The sequence below is a fragment of the Tachyglossus aculeatus genome, chromosome 18 (assembly GCF_015852505.1).
Source record: "Tachyglossus aculeatus isolate mTacAcu1 chromosome 18, mTacAcu1.pri, whole genome shotgun sequence".
Classification (NCBI taxonomy): Eukaryota; Metazoa; Chordata; class Mammalia; order Monotremata; family Tachyglossidae; genus Tachyglossus; species Tachyglossus aculeatus.
The window spans coordinates 7591210-7610924 of NC_052083.1; the positions used below are offsets into that span (position 1 = coordinate 7591210).

Here is a 19715-nt window from a genome sequence, read left to right on the forward strand (position 1 = left end):
GCAGAGGGATTCCTTTCAGAATACCACCAAGAACCACCTATTTGGAAAACAGAATCCAAAAGCCCAACATGTTCTTGGGGAGTCTGACAAAAGAGTGATGACAGCAGTGGTGACGGTACTGTCACAGTATGGGCTTTCACTGCCCGCTTTGGCTAGAATGATGTTAGGGAAATCTTCGTACGACGGGGCAAGCCCATTTGGAAGCCACGATCCATGATGTCGGACAGCTCACGGTTACGCTCGCAGTCGCGGAATGGGTGAGTGCTACAGCCTGAGTTGAGCTGCATCTCTGGGGAAGTGGGGTTAAGAAGGCTTTGTACTTCCCAAGCGCTTAGTACAGTGCTCTGCACATAGTAAGCGCTCAATAAATACGATTGATTGATTGATTGATTGATTCCAAGCAACTTATCACACTGTCCCTGGCTTAGGAGAGAAGAAAATTATGGGATGAATACAACAGAGAATGACTAGCTCTCTGAGATTCTCCCCCTTTCTGGCCTCTGGATTCATTCATTCATATTTATTGAGCGCTTACTGTGTGCAGAGCACTGTACTAAGCGCTCGGGAAGTACAAGTTGGCAACATATAGAGACGGTCCCTACCCAACAACGGGATCACAGTCTAGAAGGGGGAGACAGACAACAAAACAAAACATATCAACAAAATAAAATACAAAGAATAGTAAATATGTACAAGCTAAAGCTCGTGGGTGGGTAAGGGCAGCCTCCACGTAGCTTTTGTTAAAAGTAACCTTTTCTAACGATGCTATTCAAAACTACTTGGGCACCTACTCTCGCCCCCAAAAGTGAAGGAATGAGAATAGAAAGAACAGAACACCACCTCTCAAAAATTCTGACTTCCAAGCCTCACAAAGGCAAACCTTTTGTCGACGGCAAAAACTCACCTACAACGATACAGTACACAAAAATATGTTGATTTTATTGAACGTGACTCAAATGTAAAGAAAACTGAACTTAGAAACAGTAACATTATACCGTAGAAAATGCTGACCCCCAAAAGAAAAGGTATGAACTTTACAGCTGCTGAGCCATGCCAAACTTTTTTCTTGGAGTGAATTAAAATGTCCCTTCAACTTAACAACAGAGCTTCCTTACAAAAACATTCCAAAAAATGTGAAAAAAAAAACAACCTTTCACTGGGAGCCAAATAAGTGCCAATGCAAAAAGAGCAATTTCATTTCAAGCTCACTTCCATAGTGTCTCTTCTAGGATCTATTTGGTTTTACCTAGGCCCCCTAACATTTATCCATTTACCTCAGTCTAAGTAACAGCTCAACTAGAATCCTTCATCCAAATAACTGTGTAGCACAATGCTATTTTACAGTGGCAACCCCGTCCCAAAACTGCAAGATTTCCTGACCGGCCTGCTCTAATCCGTCACCATTTTCAAAGTTCAGCAGTTTCTAGTGGGACTCCGAAAAACAAACTTCTCCTTTCCCAGATGTCATCGAGTTTTGTCTTCCCCAAATCAAGAAGTCATACAGAGTGGTTTTTGCTGGAAGATCTTTGCCTAGCCTTCAGCGGCAACTTCTCCATAACTGAATCCTCCCCCGCCTTTCACTAGGATTTGGAAATCTGAAAACCCTTTCCCACACACATAGAAAGTGTATCAGCTCTACTTTCGAGCATTATGAAAAATTTATCGATAGAAAACAATTTGAAACTCCAAATTTCTCAGTTGCCCTATTTTCTTCAGTGTCAGAAGATACACCTCTGTATGTCTTCAGTTGTTTGGATGCTATAAGACCAATTCTGCGTTTTCGCCTTCAGAATTTCAAAGAACTTCGATTTCACTGAGACAAGGATGAAGGGGAAGAACTGTCAAAGTCTGGGTTGTTCACAATTAAAACTTCCTGTTGCCTCTGGGCTGGGGGCTGGGAAGAAATTCTGACACTGCAGTTACAGAAATGAGGGAAATTTGGGCCACCTTTCAGACCTATATACAAATATTTAATCAAAACCTATGTTCCTTCTCACAAAAAAATCCCTTAACAATATTTTTAAATTCTACATGGACGAGGAGAAAAACCTCAAAAAACCTTTTAAAATATACAGGGAAACATCTATTTTTTGGTAGATCCGTGCTTAGAACTCGAAATCTTCATCCGCCATGTCAATTGCCCAGGCAAACTTCTCTCTCTGAGTCTTATTATAAATCTTCTCAATGGGCACCCCAAACTTCTTACACCTGTGAACAGGTTAAACGGATGGCTATTTTACAAAGGATGAGATGGCTTAGGATGGCCAAACTGATGAGCTACTAAATTAATTAGTGCTTTCTTATAGAGACACTGAACACACCCAACTTATAATATTTCTACTTCAGTCAAGGTCCATTCCTTCAAATTATTCTCAGAGTCCCCCCGCTCCCCCCCAACCCGCCGACCCCCGTGAAACACACTTCAGCAAATTAGTTCTCCTCAGGACAATATGTCATTTTCCCCTCTGAGATAAACTGCCCTTGTGCTTGGACTCTGTTCTTCTTAACATACATTCAGAGCATTAAATCATTAGTAAGAGGCCACCTCACTCCCCTCGCCCTGCCCCTCATCCAAAATACATATATCCGAGCAAGATTTCCCTTTTGGAAGAGTTCTTCACCAACCACTGATCTTCCCCACTCACTTCTCACTGGTGGCTCAGTTACTTACCATGCTACACTAATCCTGGGATCAAGATAGTTGAGTTTGGACGTGCCCAGTGCAATCTGTTTGTTCTCCTCTTTATCTGTAGCTTGTACACTCAGCCTCATCAGCTGTTCTTCTATTCTCTGGAGAAGCTTCTTTTTCTTCTCCAGGGTGCTGGTGGAAAAATGACAGAAAAGCCCAACTGTCAGCTACAGCGCATTCTTTCTAGCACAGAAAACGATGTATAGGGTTGTCTAGACCCCGGCAGCCTTGGAAAGGAGCAAGGTGCAAGGGAGAATTGGTGCCTGTCACCAGAGCTGGGCATGTTTCAAAACAGTAGATAGTCCCTCTTTAAGGAGGAAAAGAAATCTCAGTCTCCCATCTCCACAGTGGACTTTTTTGGGACCTATCCGTCTCCCTTGGATTTAATAAATGAGAAAAACTGAGGTTCTTTGAGAAAATAAAAGTAATCTGAGAAAAGGAAAGTAGTTTCAGGAAGATTTCATTCGTCAAGACACTATTTCACCAGAGCCTGGAATTATATACTCCTGGCAAGAGGGTAACAATCAGAAAATGAACTGACAGGTACAAGTTTCAACTGGGTCTTAGAAGCACTGCAAGGTCAGGGATCAGGTCTTTTTGTTGCTGTTGTTAACGGTATTTGTTAAGCACTTACTATGTGACAGGCACTGTACTAAGCGCTCGGGAAGATATCAGTCAACTGTATTTACTGAATGCTTACTGCGTGCAGAGCACTATACTACGCACTTGGGAGAGCACAATATAACAGAGTTGGTAGGCACGTTCCATGTCCACAACAAGCTTACACTACACCTGCATGACTTTGGGCAAGTCTCTTAACTTCTCTGTACCTCAGTTACCTCGTCTGTAAAATGGGGATTAAGACTGTGAGCCCCATGTGGGACAACCTGATTACTTTGTATCACCCCCAAGGCTTAGAACAGTGCTTGGCATGTAGTAAAGAGTTATCAAATGCTGTCATCATCATCATTAACAAGATAATCAGGTTGGCTCACAGTCTTAATGCCTGTTTTACAGATGAGGTAACTGAGGCCCAGAGAAATGAAGTGACTTGCCCAAGGTCACCCAGCAGACAAGTGGTGAAGCCAGGATTAGAACCCAGGTCACTGGACTCCCAGGCTATGCTCTTTCCACTAGTCTTCCCAGGGGCCTAGTGCAATGCTCTGGCCCTTAGGCCCCCCAACTCCCGGGGACTAAAAGGAATAATAATAATAATAATAATAATAATAATAATAATAATAATAATAATAATGGCATTTGTTAAGCACTTACTATTCATTCATTCATATTTATTGAGCGCTTACTGTGTGCAGAGCACTGTACTAAGCGCTTGGGAAGTACAAGTTGGCAACATATAGAGACAGTCCCTACCCAACAGTGGGCTCACAGTCTACTATGTGCAAAGCACTGTTCTAAGCACTGGGGGGGATACAAGGTAATCAGGTTGTCCCACATGGGGCTCACAGTCTTAATCCCCATTTTACAGATGAGGTAACTGAGGCTCAGAGAAATTAAGTGACTTGCCCAAGGTCACACAGCAGACATGTGGCAGAGTCGGGATTTGAACCCATGACCTCTGACTCCCAAGCCCGGGCTCTTTCCACTGAGTCACGCTGCTTCCCCTCTCCATCCCCCCGTCTTACCTCCTTCCCTTCCCCACAGCACCTGTATGTATGTATATATGTTTGTACATATTTATTACTCTATTTATTTATTTATTTTATTTGTACATATCTATTCTATTCATTTTATTTTGTTAATATGTTTGGTTTTGTTCTCTGTCTCCCCCTTCTAGACTGTGAGCCCACTGTTGAGTAGGGCCTGTCTCTATATGTTGCCAATTTGTACTTCCCAAGCATTTAGTACAGTGCTCTGCACACAGTAAGCGCTCAATAAATACGATTGATTGATTGATTCTCTGTGGAAACCACAGTTAGCTTGTTCTGCCCTGAGGAGGCAGAAAGGGACCAGAGGTGCAGCTGAGAAAGTGCTCAGTAAATACGACTGACTGAATGAATGAATGTTGGCTCTTCCTCCGTGTCCTGCTGGCCTTTCCCGCGGTGACTGGGCAACGTGGTGACAGCAGCAATATGGAGACTGCCTGGCCTTGTTAGGTGAGCGCTCACACTGCCATGACCCCTGTGGAACCCCAGCCTGCCGACACAGGCAGGAGAAACTAGTGGATGGCTCATTTTCGTGATGGGGGAGGGCAGACGCCAAAGGGTCCTACCCTGGACTTTGGTGATGACAGGAAAGGCAGCGTGGTGAAGGAGGAGAAAGAGGAAGAGGCAGGAAAGGCGAATATCTAGCCCTTTCTCCCTCCTTCCCCATCCCTTTCCCCGCCCCTCAATACTCTCCCCACCCACCTGAAACGGAAAACTGGCCCTCTGCTTTACACACAGTAGGGCACTCGTCAATGCGGAACGCCCACTGTGCCAACGTCCTGCCCCGCCGCTCACCTTTTAGACTTGGTATCTTTCTTGGCTTTGTGGTCAGCTTTGGCTCTTTTGAGCTCAGTTATTGCTTCATCCAGCTGCTCCTTCTTAGAATCGATCTTCAAAAGCAAAGATATCCATCAGGGCCCTCCTCCCTTCCAAGAAAGCCCTCAAGGTTACCTGACTAAGGGATCTACTTAATGATGACTAGGAGTTCCATGGAGTTGGGTAATCTCAGTCCAAGACGGTCTCTTAACCCCGGGGTTCCTTACTCTGCTGCACCCTGAAACTCAGGCTGTTCCTGTGCTGGCACTGCTTGTGGGAAAGTGACTCTGCACCACTCCTACCATCGCAAACATTGCTCAAAGTGGCCTCTCTGGTTTGGGAGCTTGTTGTAGGAAGATTTCATTTGTCAAGACACTATTTCACCAGAGCCTGGAATTATATACTCCTGGCAAGAGGGTAACAATCAGAAAACGAACTGACAGGTACAAGTTTCAACTGGGTCTTATAAGCACTGCAAGGTCAGGGATCAGGCCTTTTTGTTGCTGTTGTTAACGGTATTTGTTAAGCACTTACTGTGTAACAGGCACTGTACTAAGCGCTCGGGAAGATATCAGTCAACTGTATTTACTGAATGCTTACTGCGTGAGGAGCACTATACTACGCGCTTGGGAGAGCACAATATAACAGAGTTGGTAGACATGTTCCATGTCCACAACAAGCTTACACTACACCTGTATGACTTTGGGCAAGTCTCTTAACTTCTCTGTACCTCAGTTACCTCGTCTGTAAAATGGGGAGTAAGCATTTAATTAAGCTAAGCATTAAGCTTAGCAAGTACCATAATATATACACATATGTGTGTATATATGTGTATACGTGTGTGTGTATACACACACACACACACGTATATACATATACGTGTGTACATATGTATATGTGTGTGTGTGTATATATACATATATATGTGTATATATATATATACATATATATGTGTGTGTGTATATATATATATATACATATATATATATATATATATATGTATATATAATCTTTCTAAGGTTCAGGGATGGAGAAAATGGTTTCCTAAAAGGGAAGAAATAGCACATCTGGGTCAAGGAAAGAGGCTAATAACACTTCAGACATCCTCTAGGTGCATTCATTCATTCAACTGTATTTATTGAGTGCTTACTGTGTGCAGAGCACTGTACTAGTACATGATCTTTGGGTCACACCTAACCAGAGGGGTGGTGTAATCTGAGAATGGGGCCCTCCCCCTGGAACAGCTGGGAGAATACAGTATAACACATTTGGTAGACACGTATATTGCCCACAACGAGCTTACCGACTACAAGATAATGTCCCAGGGAATGAGGGTAGCTGGAGGGAAGTGGTTACCAAGTACATGGAAGTGAGGTTTACAACACCAGAGAGAGGCAACTTTACTCTGTCTCGTAAAGGACACGGGCGCTCAGCAAGCATGCAGTCATCCTGATGTGCCGCTGCACTAAGCGAACCTCCTCCCACCACAGCTGCCGCTCCCTTTTGTGGCCTTACCTTTGCCTGCAGATTCTGCATAGACTTCTCAAAAGTCTTTGGAGTAGCCCGCTGATGGTTGCAGAGAATGGCTACAGCTCGGTTCGCTCTGTTGTACGACAAAATTTTAGCGGCTACGTTGTCTTCCGCTGAAAGAACCAGGCACAGGTTTGGGGGGTTAACGCAGTGAAAAAGCCCTGAAGGAACGATAACCCTCACACCCTGATCGAATGAGTTTTCGCAGGTGAGACGATAGAGAGGCCCCTGCTGAGAGGGGCAAGGCCGGATGGAGACCATTCACGATTCCCGACTCTCCCGACTTGGTACAGTAAGAGCCCACCAAGGAAGACTTGGGATGGCCTGCTCCGGCTGATCCCTGGGGAGGAGGGATTCTGAAACGTTTACCAAGTGCCAGTTTCACAGGGGATGAAAAGAGTTATGTACAAAGAAAAGCAGCGTGGCTCAGTGGAAAGAGCCCGGGCTTTGGAGTCACAGGTCATGGGTTCAAATCCCGGCTCCTCCCATTGTCAGCTGTGTGACCTTGGGCAAGTCGCTTCACTTCTCTGGGCCTCAGTTACCTCAACTGTAAAATGGGGATGAAGACTGTGAGCCCCCCGTGGGACAACCTGGTCACCCTGTAACCTCCCCAGCGCTTAGAACAGTGCTTTGCACACAGTAAGCGCTTAATAAATGCCATTATTATTATTATTATTACAAATCCTCTAAACCTAGTCCACGGAAACCGAGCAGTGCTGACATTTAAAAAAACATTCCTTGATACTGCTGGCTTACGAAAAGCAGCGTGGTGTAATGAATACAGCCTGGGAGTCAGAAGGTTATAGAGAAGCAGCGTGGCTTAGTGGAAAGAGTGCGGGCTTGGGAGTCAGAGGTCATGGGTTTGAATCCCTGCTCCGCCACTAGTCAGCTGTGTGACCTTGGGCAAGTCACTTCACTTCTCTCTGCCTCAGTTACCTCACCTGTAAAATGGGGATGAAGACTGTGAGCCCCACGTGGGACAACCTGATCACCTTGTATCCTCAGCGCTTAGAACAGTGCTTTGCACATAGTAAGCGCTTAACAAATGCCATTATTATTATTATGGGTTCTAATCCCAGCTCTGCCACTTGTCTGCTGGGTGATCCTGGGCAAGTCACTTCACTTCCCTGGGCCTCAGTTACCTCACCTGCAAAATGGGGATTGAGACTGTGAGCCCCACGAGGGATAGTGACTGTGTCCAACCCAATTTGCTGGCATCCACCCCAGCGCTTAGGACACTTCCTGGCACATAGTAAGTGCTTAACAAATACTATGTGAACATGTGACGATGTGACGGCAACACATAGTAAGTGCTTAACAAATACTATTTGTTATACTATTTGTTTGTTACCATTATGCTTCCTTAGAGTACCAAAAAAATGAAGGAACCTTGGCCTCTTGGCCTGGCCACCTTGGTGACCGAGGGCCCTATGACTCAAGCAGCCCATCCTACCCTCCAAAATTAATTTCCAGATTATAAATAGCCACACCACCTGACCGTTAAAGTTTCATTCACGTTCCTGATATTTTCTTGGCACAAGGCAATAGAACCCGAAGACCCGAGTTACTGAATCACTCCTACATACGAAGCATGGAAGGTGACAAATGCTGTGCCCTGGTGTATTTCGGAGGCTCTGACCGTATGGTTAAGAAAGCCTGTCGATGAACATTACTTGGGCGGAAGAGTCACTCAATTATTAGTTAATGAAGCCAAGTCTCCCAATTCCTAAGGTTACTTCCTGGGGTTTTTTGAACTGTGGCCTATGAGTAAGATCTGCTCCCACCACCTGTGAATCAGACCCACCTCACCTTGGGCTCGGCACCCCACAACCCCTGGTTTAAAAAGGTCCCTGGAACCAGTTAGTTCCCAAGCTAATTTTGGGGAATTTTAAAGGCAGAACTTTCATACTGACAAGTTTAGACTGTGAGCCCACTGTTGGGTAGGGACTCTCTCTATATGTTGCCAACTTGTACTTCCCAAGCGCTTAGTACAGTGCTCTGTACACAGTAAGCGCTCAATAAATACGATTGATGATGTTGATGATGATGTAGACATATTTGGCTGTCCTGTGGGGCACGTTTTCCCTTGCACTTAGTTAGGTTCCCATCCAGAACCAACCACGATGTGACGGCAAGTAAGGATTACTGTAAATCCCTCCCTGGCCCCAATTTCTATTCTATTTATTCTACTTATTTTATTTTGTTAATATGTTTTGTTTTGTTGTATGTCTCCCCCTTCTAGACTGTGAGCCCGCTGTTGGGTAGGGACTGTTTCTATATGTTGCCAACTTGTACTTCCCAAGCGCTTAGTACAGTGTTCTGCACACAGCAAGTGCTCAATAAATACCATTGAATGAATGAATGAATTTGTTTGCCCTGGGAAACCTGGAACAATTATGACTTGGCACTCCTCGGTGGCTCATGCATGATGAAGATAGTAAACTTCCTAGTGATCTGAAAGTGTGAACGCACTTCTCCAGGTGCCTGACTTACTATGAGAAAATACTCTTAGGTCCTAGGAAAACCGCCCACGGCAACCTTAACCTTTATCTCTTCCACTTTAAGCAGTTCCGCTGTTTGGATGTCCACTATAAAAGAATGCATTACCATTGGTGAGAGCTCTCAATTGCTCTTGTAGTGTGATAGAGGCATTGTAGGTCCGGAACACTTTGGCCGACAAGCCATCCATCAGGTCCTGGAGATGTTTGTTCAAGCTGGTCGTCTGCAATAACAACAACAATAATAATGGCATTTCTTAAGTGTCTACTATGGGCTAAACTCCAAGGTAGATACATGGTTCCCTACCTTGTAAGCTCACTGTAACCACGGAACGTCTCTGCCAACTTTACTGTGTAGTTATATAGTTTCTCAAGTGCTTAGTGTAGTGCCTACACATTGCAGGCCCTTAATAAATACCACTGATGATAATAATGAAAGTTATGAAATCAGACACAGCCTCTGCCTCACGCAGAGCTCACAATCTAGCTTACTCCCACTTGACAGATGAGGAAACAGAAGTCTGGAGAGGTAAAGTAACTTGCCCAAGGTGACACAGCAGGCGAGTGGTAAGAGCTGGAATTTGAACCCAGGCCTTCTGACTCTCAGTTTTATGCTCTTTCCACAAGGTTAGGCCACAATCAGAAAACAGAAGAATAGGTCTGCAAAGTTCCTTTTCATTCATTCATTCAATCGTATTTATAGAGTGCTTACTGTGTGCAGAGCACTGTACTATGCGCTTGGGAAGTACAAGTTGGATAACATATAGAGACGGTCCCTACCCAACAGTGGGCTCACAGTCTAGAAGACTGTTTTGTAAATTGTTTTGTCACACTGTCTTGTAAACGTGAAAAATAGGCCAAAACCTTGCATTTCTGGCTCTAAATGGACCTGCCCTTTGAAGAGGTCAGCATACGCAGAAAAGCAGCAGAAGTGTAATAGAAGCAGCGTGGCCTAGTGAAAAGAGTACGGGCCTGGAAATCAGAGGACCTGGGTTCTAATCCCTGCCCCATTTATCTGCTGGGTGACCTTGGACAAGTCACTTAACTTCTCTCTGCCTCAGTTACCTCTTCTGTAAAATGGGGATTAAGACTGTGAGCCCTATGTGCAAGAGGGACTGTGTTCAACCTGATTATTTTGTATCTACTCCAGTGCTTAGAACAGTGCCTGGCACATAGTAAGCACTTGAATAGCATAACACAGTGTAGGTTAATGGGCAATTTCAACCCCCCACAAAAGGTGAACTAGTTTTACCTCTTCTCCCAAACCCCTTCCCACCTTCTTTTCATTCGTTACTTCTTTTTTGTTTGGCGGGGGGAAGGAAAATGGAAATTTTAAAAATCATGGAAAGGGGACTAAAAGAAGGAGGAAAGAAAGAGTAAAAATCCCAACAAGGAATTTATAAACGTGTAATTCAGATCCTGCAACTCAGCTAGCAGTCCCCACCCAAGCAGCTCCTTAACTAGAATCCTGAAAGCTTTGTTTTGTTTTACCTTCTACAGGCTTCAGCTATGCTTTCTATTCTAGGCTGCCTCTGAACTAACCACACAACTAGTTCCTGAAAACTGCACCTTAGGGCATGATGACGACAGAACCAATTTTCTCATAACAGCAATATTAGAAATGGGAGATTGGTTCCTAAATTACCGTCAATTATACTATTTTTACCAAAATTACCCAGATCTGTGTACTCCATGAGTTCGACAGAATTGCTTAGCTACATTAATGCATTTGTATCGAATCAGAGCAGTTCCAAGACGGGGTAGGTGAATCCTACTTCATCAGTTTCTAATCCCAGCTCCGCCACCTGTCTGCTGTGTGACCTTGGGCAAGTCACTTCACTTCTCAGTACCTCAGTTATCTTATCTGTAAATGGGGATTAAGACTGTGAGCCCTATGTGGGACAGGGACTGTGTCCAACCCAATTATCTTGGGTCTATCCCAGAGCTTAGTACAATGCCTGGCATAGAGTAAGTGTTTAACAAATACCATAAAAAGCTTGAAGCTCAAAATCAAACTGAAGTCTCAAATGAACACGTTGCCACAGAAGCTACTCAGGAAAGGCATTTTAGTCTAAAGTGTGTAATGTAGTTACTGGTTTTTTTTTTTTCCCCACATTAGTCTTTTCCCCAAAACAAATTACAAGAGCTCTTTGATGTTTTCCAAAATCAATTTGGAATTAGAAAAGAAAAAGTAACAAATGCTTTCAGATGAAAGTTTACTTACATGGAGTCGATCAAATAGATCATCTCCTGGATCTTTGTTCTTCATGAATAACCGCAAGTTCTTATACACCTGGAATAAGAAAAACCCAAAATAGAGCCACAAAAACATCAGTGCTTCGCACATAGTAAGCACTTAACAAATGTCATTATTATTATTATTATTATTATCAAAAAGATACGAAAGATGGAAAAATTATTCAGTCTCTAAGAAAACAACAGAGTGGGGCGGAGGAAAGATGAGGGAAAAGAGTCGAGAGGTTTAGAGAAGTTTTCCTATTTTTTTAAAAACCTCAATTTTAAACATCGACCCAAATTAAAGTTAACTGCACTGCATATTTGAGTGTTTGGCAACTTTGCATTTTAGCAAGCACTTGGAGATGGGGGAGGGGGGCAGTTAAACTTTTAAACAAGTCTCACAAACAGCTTTCAAAAACCACCAGCTGTAATAAGTCAAGCAAATAAGTCTACCTAGACCATAAAATTGGCACAAAATCTCTCCCACGTTACTAATGCCTTCCTTTATTTCTTCCAGTCCTCCCACATTAACAGCCTCTGAGAGCAAACTATCTTCCTGTGGCAAATGCACTCATTTCCTCCCACAGATCCCCATCAAACCTTTCCTGGAAGAGACAGACAACAACACTAAACACCTTACATACTTTACTCCCACTGTTAATCTCATTTGACCCCTATCAATTTCTTTCAAGCCCTAGGAACATGATCCAAGGCTTATTTGAGCCACATTAGGGACAGGGACCACGTTTAGTTCCCACCTTTTTATTTACTTATATTTTGATGGTATGTAAGTGCTTACTACGTGTCAAGCACTGCTCTAACTGCTGGGGGAGATACAAGTTAATCAGACACGTCACAGTCCCTGTCTCACACGAGGCTCACAGTCAAGGGGGGAAAACAGGTTTTGAACCCTCATTTTATAGTTGAGGAAACCGGGCACAGAGAAGTTAAGTGATTTGCCCAAGGTCACACCTGTGCATTTTCTCCCAGCGCTTAGTACAGTACTCTGCAGAGAGTAAGTGCTTAATAAATATTACTATTACTACTCTCAGCCAAGTTCTAGGCCAAGAGGGGGAATTTTGCAACTACAACCAAAAGCAGCCACTGGAATTAACCACTCCTATATGATATCCTATTCTGGCAATACCACACTCTTCGGGAAGTCTGCCAATCCTTGGAGAATGACAGAGACACCCAGGCTAGTAGGAAAGTAACACAACAGAAGCAGCATGGCCTAGTGGAAAGAGCACAGGCTTGGGAGTCAAAGGACCTGGCTCTAATCCCAGCTCTTAAAATGGTTGACCTTGGGCATGTCATTTAACTTCTCTTTGCCTCAGTTCTCTTGTGAGCCCCATGTGGGGCCGGGACTGTGTCCAACATAATTCACTTGTACCTACCCCAGAACTTAGAACAGTGTTTAACACGTAATACGCATGTAACAAATACCATAAAAAACAGGTCTGACAGAGTTAAATGAGGGACTTCTGTTGACTCACCTGGGCTCAGCTCTTGGGTTAAGAGACTATTAAAAATTCTAGGCAGAAGAAGCGGACTTGATCATCCCACAACTAAAGGTTGAAAAAGAAGGAATTCTGGAGGGCCCAGGGTGGAAGTATGGTATTAAACATTTAAGACCAGAGTCTTAAATAAAGAGAAAAGATCATTCATTCATTCATTCAATCATATTTATTGAGCGCTTACTGTGTGCACAGCACTGTACTAAGCGCTTGGGAAGTACAAGTTGGCAACATGTAGAGACGGTCCCTACCCAACAACGGGCTCACAGATAATGAAAATGACACTTTCTGGGGCGAGGCAGGCAGTCCTCAAAATACGCATTTTATATAAACGTCATCCCAGATTCAACTTTGAAGAAAAGTGATGAGTTCCGCAATGCTCAGTCATGAAGTATAGATGATGGAAAGTGAGTGGAACACTGCTGTTTGGGGGAAAATTTGGTATTAAAAAACATCTATGGGCAGGGTTATTGGATCCATTCATCTCACCAAATTTTGGGCCCAAATTGAGATGCTGCTTCCGAGCGAAATGACATAACATAGCTCTGCTCAGGTGAAAAAGACAGTGTCCCAACTGAATCCAAAGTGTACGCCATTCCAGGCTCAGACCTAGCTGTTCCTGAATCTGAGCTCTGACCCAAGGGTGGGTATGCACCACACAGACCCAGCAGGGCTCTAAAATACTGCAGAGCCAAGGGTCAGGGAGAGGCGAGTCTCACCTGTTTCTCCACAGGAACTTTGTTGTAATAGCGAATGGAGTCTTTGCCAAGGAAGTCAAACTCGACAACGTGCTCTTGCCCATCCAATTCTCGGTGCAACTGGATATGCTCAATGCGCAGTGAACAGCAGCCGACGGTGTCGGCTGTTTCTCCTTCTTCTTTTTCGTTACCGGCTCTCAGGGCCAGCTGGTGTGTGGAAAGGACCAATGAAAGGTGTAAGGAGCCAGACGTTTTCCAACCACAAAAAAATCACCAACCCTCTGGCTGGCAAAAATAACTATCACTACAGGTCATAAATTTTACCCCTCCTCTCCCCGGGCTGCAGCCATTCTGGGATGTCCAGAGCAACCAGATGTCATCCTTCCACTAACTGACAGAGCCACCATCTAAGCCAAGACAGCTATCTTGGAAAAGGCAAGTACCTTATCAATGAAGTAAAGGGCCACTGCTCTCTGTCGTTTCTTCATTTCCTTTGACTTCCAGTCAGCCCGATATTGTGCTCGGATCTTATCCACTACCCCTTTCAGGCGCCGGGCCACTTCGTATTTTTGCCAATCCTTCTCCCCCTTGATAACAGGAAACCAAACAGAAAACAATCTATCAGACTCTGGAAATTCTCTTCCTGAAGAACACAATCCCAAACTACCCTCATCTATTTTGGAAATTCTCTTCCTGAAGAACACAATCCCAAACTAACCTCATCTATTTCTTCTACATGTATTTTTCAAGCGGTCTTGTTTAGGAACCAGGAAGAATAACCAACGAGAAATTACAACTAGAATTGATCTTTTGTGAGTGTGCTAAACTCATTCAGAAAGCAAATGAACGTATTAGAAGTAAATGTGAAAACTTCAAGCATTTGTGTGCCAATACTGGTTTGGCATTCACAACATCCCGCAGAACATGAAAGGATTAGATGTTTAATGCACTCACTCTCTAGTTACAAAATATCCTGAACTTGGGAGGAATGCGTGTAACCCAACAATGGCACTGATTGAGTGTAAAGTACTGTTCTAAGAGGGTGAGCCTGTCCAACTGAAAGAAGAGGCATGTTCCTTGCCCTCAAGGAGTTTTAGGTCTAATAGGGGAGATGAGCAAAAATTATTTACAAATGGCGTGAGCTGGAGAAAGAAAAGCCTCTAACAGGAAGAATACAAATACACAGGATGAACTAGCCAAGACCAACATTACAAAGGTTTAAAAGGCAGGCATTCCTTTACAACCAGTTCTCTATTTAGTGACGGTATTTATTAAGTGCTTACTATGTGTCACGCACTAGGGTGAATACAAGGTAAACAGTTCAGATAGAGTCCCTGTCACAGATGGCTCACAATCTAGGTTGGGAGAGGACAGACATAAAAGAGAGAAATAAATTCCAAACAATGCAAGCATTTAAAAATTCAAAAATCAAAAACGAGGAGCAAAATACATAGATGAACATGCGAGGAGGGGGCAATATTAATTTTCCTCCCACTCTGGGTTCTAGTCTTTGCTCTCAAATCACATCACCCCCTCCCTCCCCCACTAACAGATGGAAGGGCAGGCATTCCTCCAGTTCCTCCCCATGCTTTATCAGTGGATAAAATAGGTATAGATCATGTGACCCTCTAGACAGTAAGCTCCTTATTCATTCATTCACTCAATCGTATTTATTGAACACTTACTGTGTGCAGAGCACTGTACTAAGCACTTGGGAAGTACAAGTTGGCAATATATGGAGACGGTCCCTACCCAACAGTGGGCTCACAGTCTAGAAGGGGGAGACAGAGAATAAAACAAAACATATTAACAGAATAAAATAAATAGAATAAATATGTACAAGTAAAATAAATAGAGTAATAATTCATTTTATTATGGGCAAGGAACCTGTTTGCTAATTCTGTTGTACTGTACTCTCTAAAATGCTTAGTGCAGTGCTCTGCACGGAGTAAGCACTCGAAAAATACCATTCGATTGACTGATTTTATGATGGATGGGAGTGGGGGCTGCTTGGTGCTGGAAGTCTGAGTGGCAAGGAAGGAGACAGATATTGGAGCTCAACTAGTGAAATTGGTGTTGCGATATGGTCGTATTATGAGTGGGGACCCCCTCCCCCAACTTTATCCAGGTACTGCATTCAATCAATCAGGACAGAAGGAAGCGGCACAGAAACTTTATCATCCCAACACAAAGAGGACAGCAGATTGATCAGAACGGTAAATGGATACAAACCAGCCTGCCAGCTGGTTGGAAGAGAAGCTATAGCAGCAGCAGCAGAGGTGAGCCACATGGAGAAACACAGCCTGCCATTTGGCACGTCATTTAGTATACCATAAAGCGGGAGAGAGGGGATAGGCAGAGATGAATGTTCAGAAGAAAGGAAAAAAAAGTGTTTTCCCTTTAAACCTCCCTTTCTTGAGAATCAACCCGCTCTACACTCTCACCTTGAGTTTGGAGCTGGGATTCAACATAATGTACTTGATGGAATTCTGGATATTTTCAGTCCACGATGCCAGCCAGGTGACTGTATTGTCAAAGCGCACTTCTTTCCACTTGTGACCTGATGGTGGCTCAGGAATTTTAGAGTCCCTAGATGAAAAGAGTCCCCCACTCCGTTTTACTTTCTCCCACTCCAACACCATCTTGGAGTCCAGCGAGTTACTGAACTCAAAAAGTACTACTCACTGTACCTCAAGTCGACGTTCTGCCTCTGGCCAGGAACTCCCTCCCCTTTCATATCCAACAGATGATCGTTCTCCCCACCTTCAAAGGCTTATTAAAAATTACATCTCTAGGAGACCATCCCTAAATAAGCCCTTTTCCCCCCCACTCTCTCTCCCATCTGCATTGTTCCTACACTTGTCTGTTTACTATTTAAGCACTTGATATTCACTGCACCTTAATCCCATAGCATTTATACGTATATCTATAATTTATTTTCACGTCCACCTCTCCCACTAGGATGTTAGTCCCTTGTGAAGAGGGAACATGTCTACCAACTCTGTTATATTGTACTCTCTCAAGTGCTTAGTACAGTAAGCGTTCGATAAATATGAACGACTGATTGATATGGTTCACAAACTTAACTGCTTCTCCAGTTGAAAAGGAGGTTGTTTTATTTTCCAGGCCCTGTTTCAAGCAGAAGGCTGTATATCTGGGACTTACTTGCAAGTTTGAGGTAAATGCTAAGTTCAGAGAGACTAAGTAGAATTAGACTTTCACTAATATTACTCATTTTAAGCATTCCTTACTCCAATCCTTGGTTGTACCACATATTTTTCAGGATTAATATGCTACAAATACCACAAACCAATTTTGATCATAGCTAATTTAAACCAAAGCTCTTTCAATCATTAGTGTTAGTAGTGTTACTGGCCATTTACTGTGTGCAGTATACTGTACTAAGCATTTGGGAGAGTCCAATACTGGCAGAAAACACTATCCCTGGCTTCAAGGACCTTCAAGGCCATAAACTGACCAATACAAGTTAGTTTTTTACTGAACCAAGTGCATACTTGCTGCAGTTTATGATTACATCTTCTGGCATTATTCTCTTCTTCAACAACCCCATTTTCGGATGGTCCCCACGACCCCGGAATAATCCTGGTGGCTCTGTCTTGAAATTCCCTATTTTCTCTCGGTGGCCATCCAAAATACAATAGCCAAATTCTTCTTGAAGTTTTTCTGCCTCTTCTTTTAGCTTCTAAATTCATAAGAAGCCAAAAACACAAGTTAGAAACATCAGAAAAGGGCAAGGATAAACTGCTTTACCCTTGCACCTAAGCTTTAAAAGAGAGCCTGCAAGAGAGGGGGATTACTGTAAATGTTCAAAAAGAAGCAAATCTGAATGCAGATACACAATTACCAGTTGATTCAAGGAGAAACATAGCATTACAATGCACCTAGCTACAATAATTTGGTTAAGGAATAAAGCTATTATTTTTAAAAAGTGAAAATCTGCCCTTAAAAAATAACCAAGTTTGCTTTAATAATTCCTGGACTGATGGCTTTGCTAGAAAAGGTGCTGTTTCATAAAATGCCTCAACATAACTACTCTTATATAACTTTTTGAAACCCCATCATTAAAATCAATGAACAAAACTCCTGTGAGAACCATCTGCAAAGTCGGTGAAACATACAACAAATATCAAACTCATAAGTTCAACTACAGCACTTTAGCTCCACAAATTGCCAAACTTGCTTTAATAGCCACATATATCCTAAACAACCCGGCTGCTACCACTAACTTATTGCTGTCAGCAATCGGCGTCTACTTTATTAAGAAAATTTAAATGCATCCTCACTTGTTTCTCCTCTTTCGGCAAGGCTTTACGAGCTTCATTTTTGTCTACAAAATACTTGTGGATCTCTGTGAAGTCACACTCTTCTAGGCATGTTATTGTTTTCTGCTCTTCTGGAGTCATTTCCTGTAGAAAATATTAGAACAGACTCCTAAGAGCACGAATCAATCAATCCATCAAGTCACTGCATTTATTGAGCACTTACTTTGTGCAGAACACTGCACTAGGCAGGCCCCAAAATGTTTAGTGTTCTTAAAACACTAAAACTGGTTACTAAGGAGAGTGTTGATGGAATTTCCCTCACCGGAAAAGAAATAGGACAGTCACATATGGTACATGCATTCTAGCCCAGAGGCCAGAGAATTATGTTTTGAAATACTTTCATCATCACAACCCCAATAATAATAATGATGATTATGGCACTTATGTGCTACTATGATCCAGGCACTGGGGTAGAGATGGTATTTATTGAACACCTACTATTTGCAGAGTACTACACTAAGTGCTTAAGGGGTAGATACAGTTATCAAATCCGATACAGTCCTGCCTGACATGAGGTTCACAATCTAGTGTATCCCCACTTCACAAATGTAGTCCAGAGAGGTTAAGTGACTTGCCCAAGGTCATACAGCAGGCCAGTGACAGAGGTGGGCAAGAATCCACGTCTTCTGGGTCCAGAATTTGGATACTGATTTGTAAATTATCAAGGGTCTATGCTTGATAATACCCCAGCGCTTAGAACAGTGCTTTGCACATAGTAAGCGCTTAATAAATGCCATTATTATTACTATTATTATTATTCTGACTCCCAGAATTGTGCTCTATCAAGAAGACCACTAGACTATCATCATCAGTGCCATTAAAATGTAGCTATTAAGTCACTTTCTGAGCAGAGCGCTGAACGGGGCAGGGGACAAATAAAGACATTAGTCCCTTTCCTGCATCCAAACCAGAGCTATTCAGCTCCAGCAAGTGTTTCAGCCGGTCCCTCTTGTGGGAAAATTTTAGATATAGAAGTCTTCTGTTTTACTTTGTTCCTGGATTTTGAGCGCTTCATTGCTTTTACTGACAGGATAATACCATAAGTATTTTAACAAAGGATTTGTATTGTATTTTGCCTGCAAAGAAGAAAGCTCTGTAATTTTTTCTCTCATTTCTTAAATTCTTTTATTTTGTTCACCATACATTTTCCATCATTTCAGTTATTAAAGGATACATACAGAGTGATGACTGAATATACTGTCTCCTGGAATAATTCTATTCTGCTGCATGCCCATAAGCAGTAATATGAACTAGAACTATCCACAGTGCAGTTTAACAGCAAAATGTAATCAAATAGTAAGAGAAAGTGTTTAAGAGAAAGAGTTGATCCCTCAATCATGCCTACATCGAAGCAAGCGAAACAAACAAAAAAAAATCAGTCTGCCTCCACTACTGAGTGGAAGAGCAAGTGGTAACAGTTAACTTTAAATCATCTGGAATACCAGAGAAGTAACAAAAACCGAACTCTAACCTCAGTTGGCCAATTGTGTCAATTAGCGCTTAATACAGTGCTGGGCACTCGCTAAGCGCTCAATAAATACGGTTGAATGAATGAATGAATGAATTAGGAATTTCACTTTCTACCCTTCACTTTGGAGGACCTGCTAAAGAGTTTTAGGTAACAAAAAGGGTGGAAATTAAGTTCATTGTGGGTAGGGAATGTGTCTATTCATTGTATATTGTACTCTTCCAAGTGCTTAGTATAATGCTCTGCACTCAATA

General features: G+C 42.9%; 1 protein-coding gene across 1 annotated transcript in view; it reads right to left on the reverse strand.

The window, feature by feature from the left end:
• Positions 1-926: 926 nt before the first annotated feature.
• TOP1MT (DNA topoisomerase I mitochondrial) overlaps positions 927-19715 on the reverse strand; it is a 48872-nt gene continuing 30083 nt past the window's right edge. Inside the window, exons 11-21 of the mRNA XM_038760073.1 lie at positions 17955-18077; positions 17166-17353; positions 16095-16239; positions 14094-14237; positions 13672-13857; positions 11422-11490; positions 9307-9421; positions 6685-6812; positions 5149-5243; positions 2672-2821; positions 927-2208 (exon numbers count right to left, since the gene is read on the reverse strand). Coding sequence (XP_038616001.1) covers positions 2106-2208; positions 2672-2821; positions 5149-5243; positions 6685-6812; positions 9307-9421; positions 11422-11490; positions 13672-13857; positions 14094-14237; positions 16095-16239; positions 17166-17353; positions 17955-18077 — 1446 coding nt within the window. The 3' untranslated portion in view covers positions 927-2105. The remainder of the gene's footprint in view (positions 2209-2671; positions 2822-5148; positions 5244-6684; positions 6813-9306; positions 9422-11421; positions 11491-13671; positions 13858-14093; positions 14238-16094; positions 16240-17165; positions 17354-17954; positions 18078-19715) is intronic.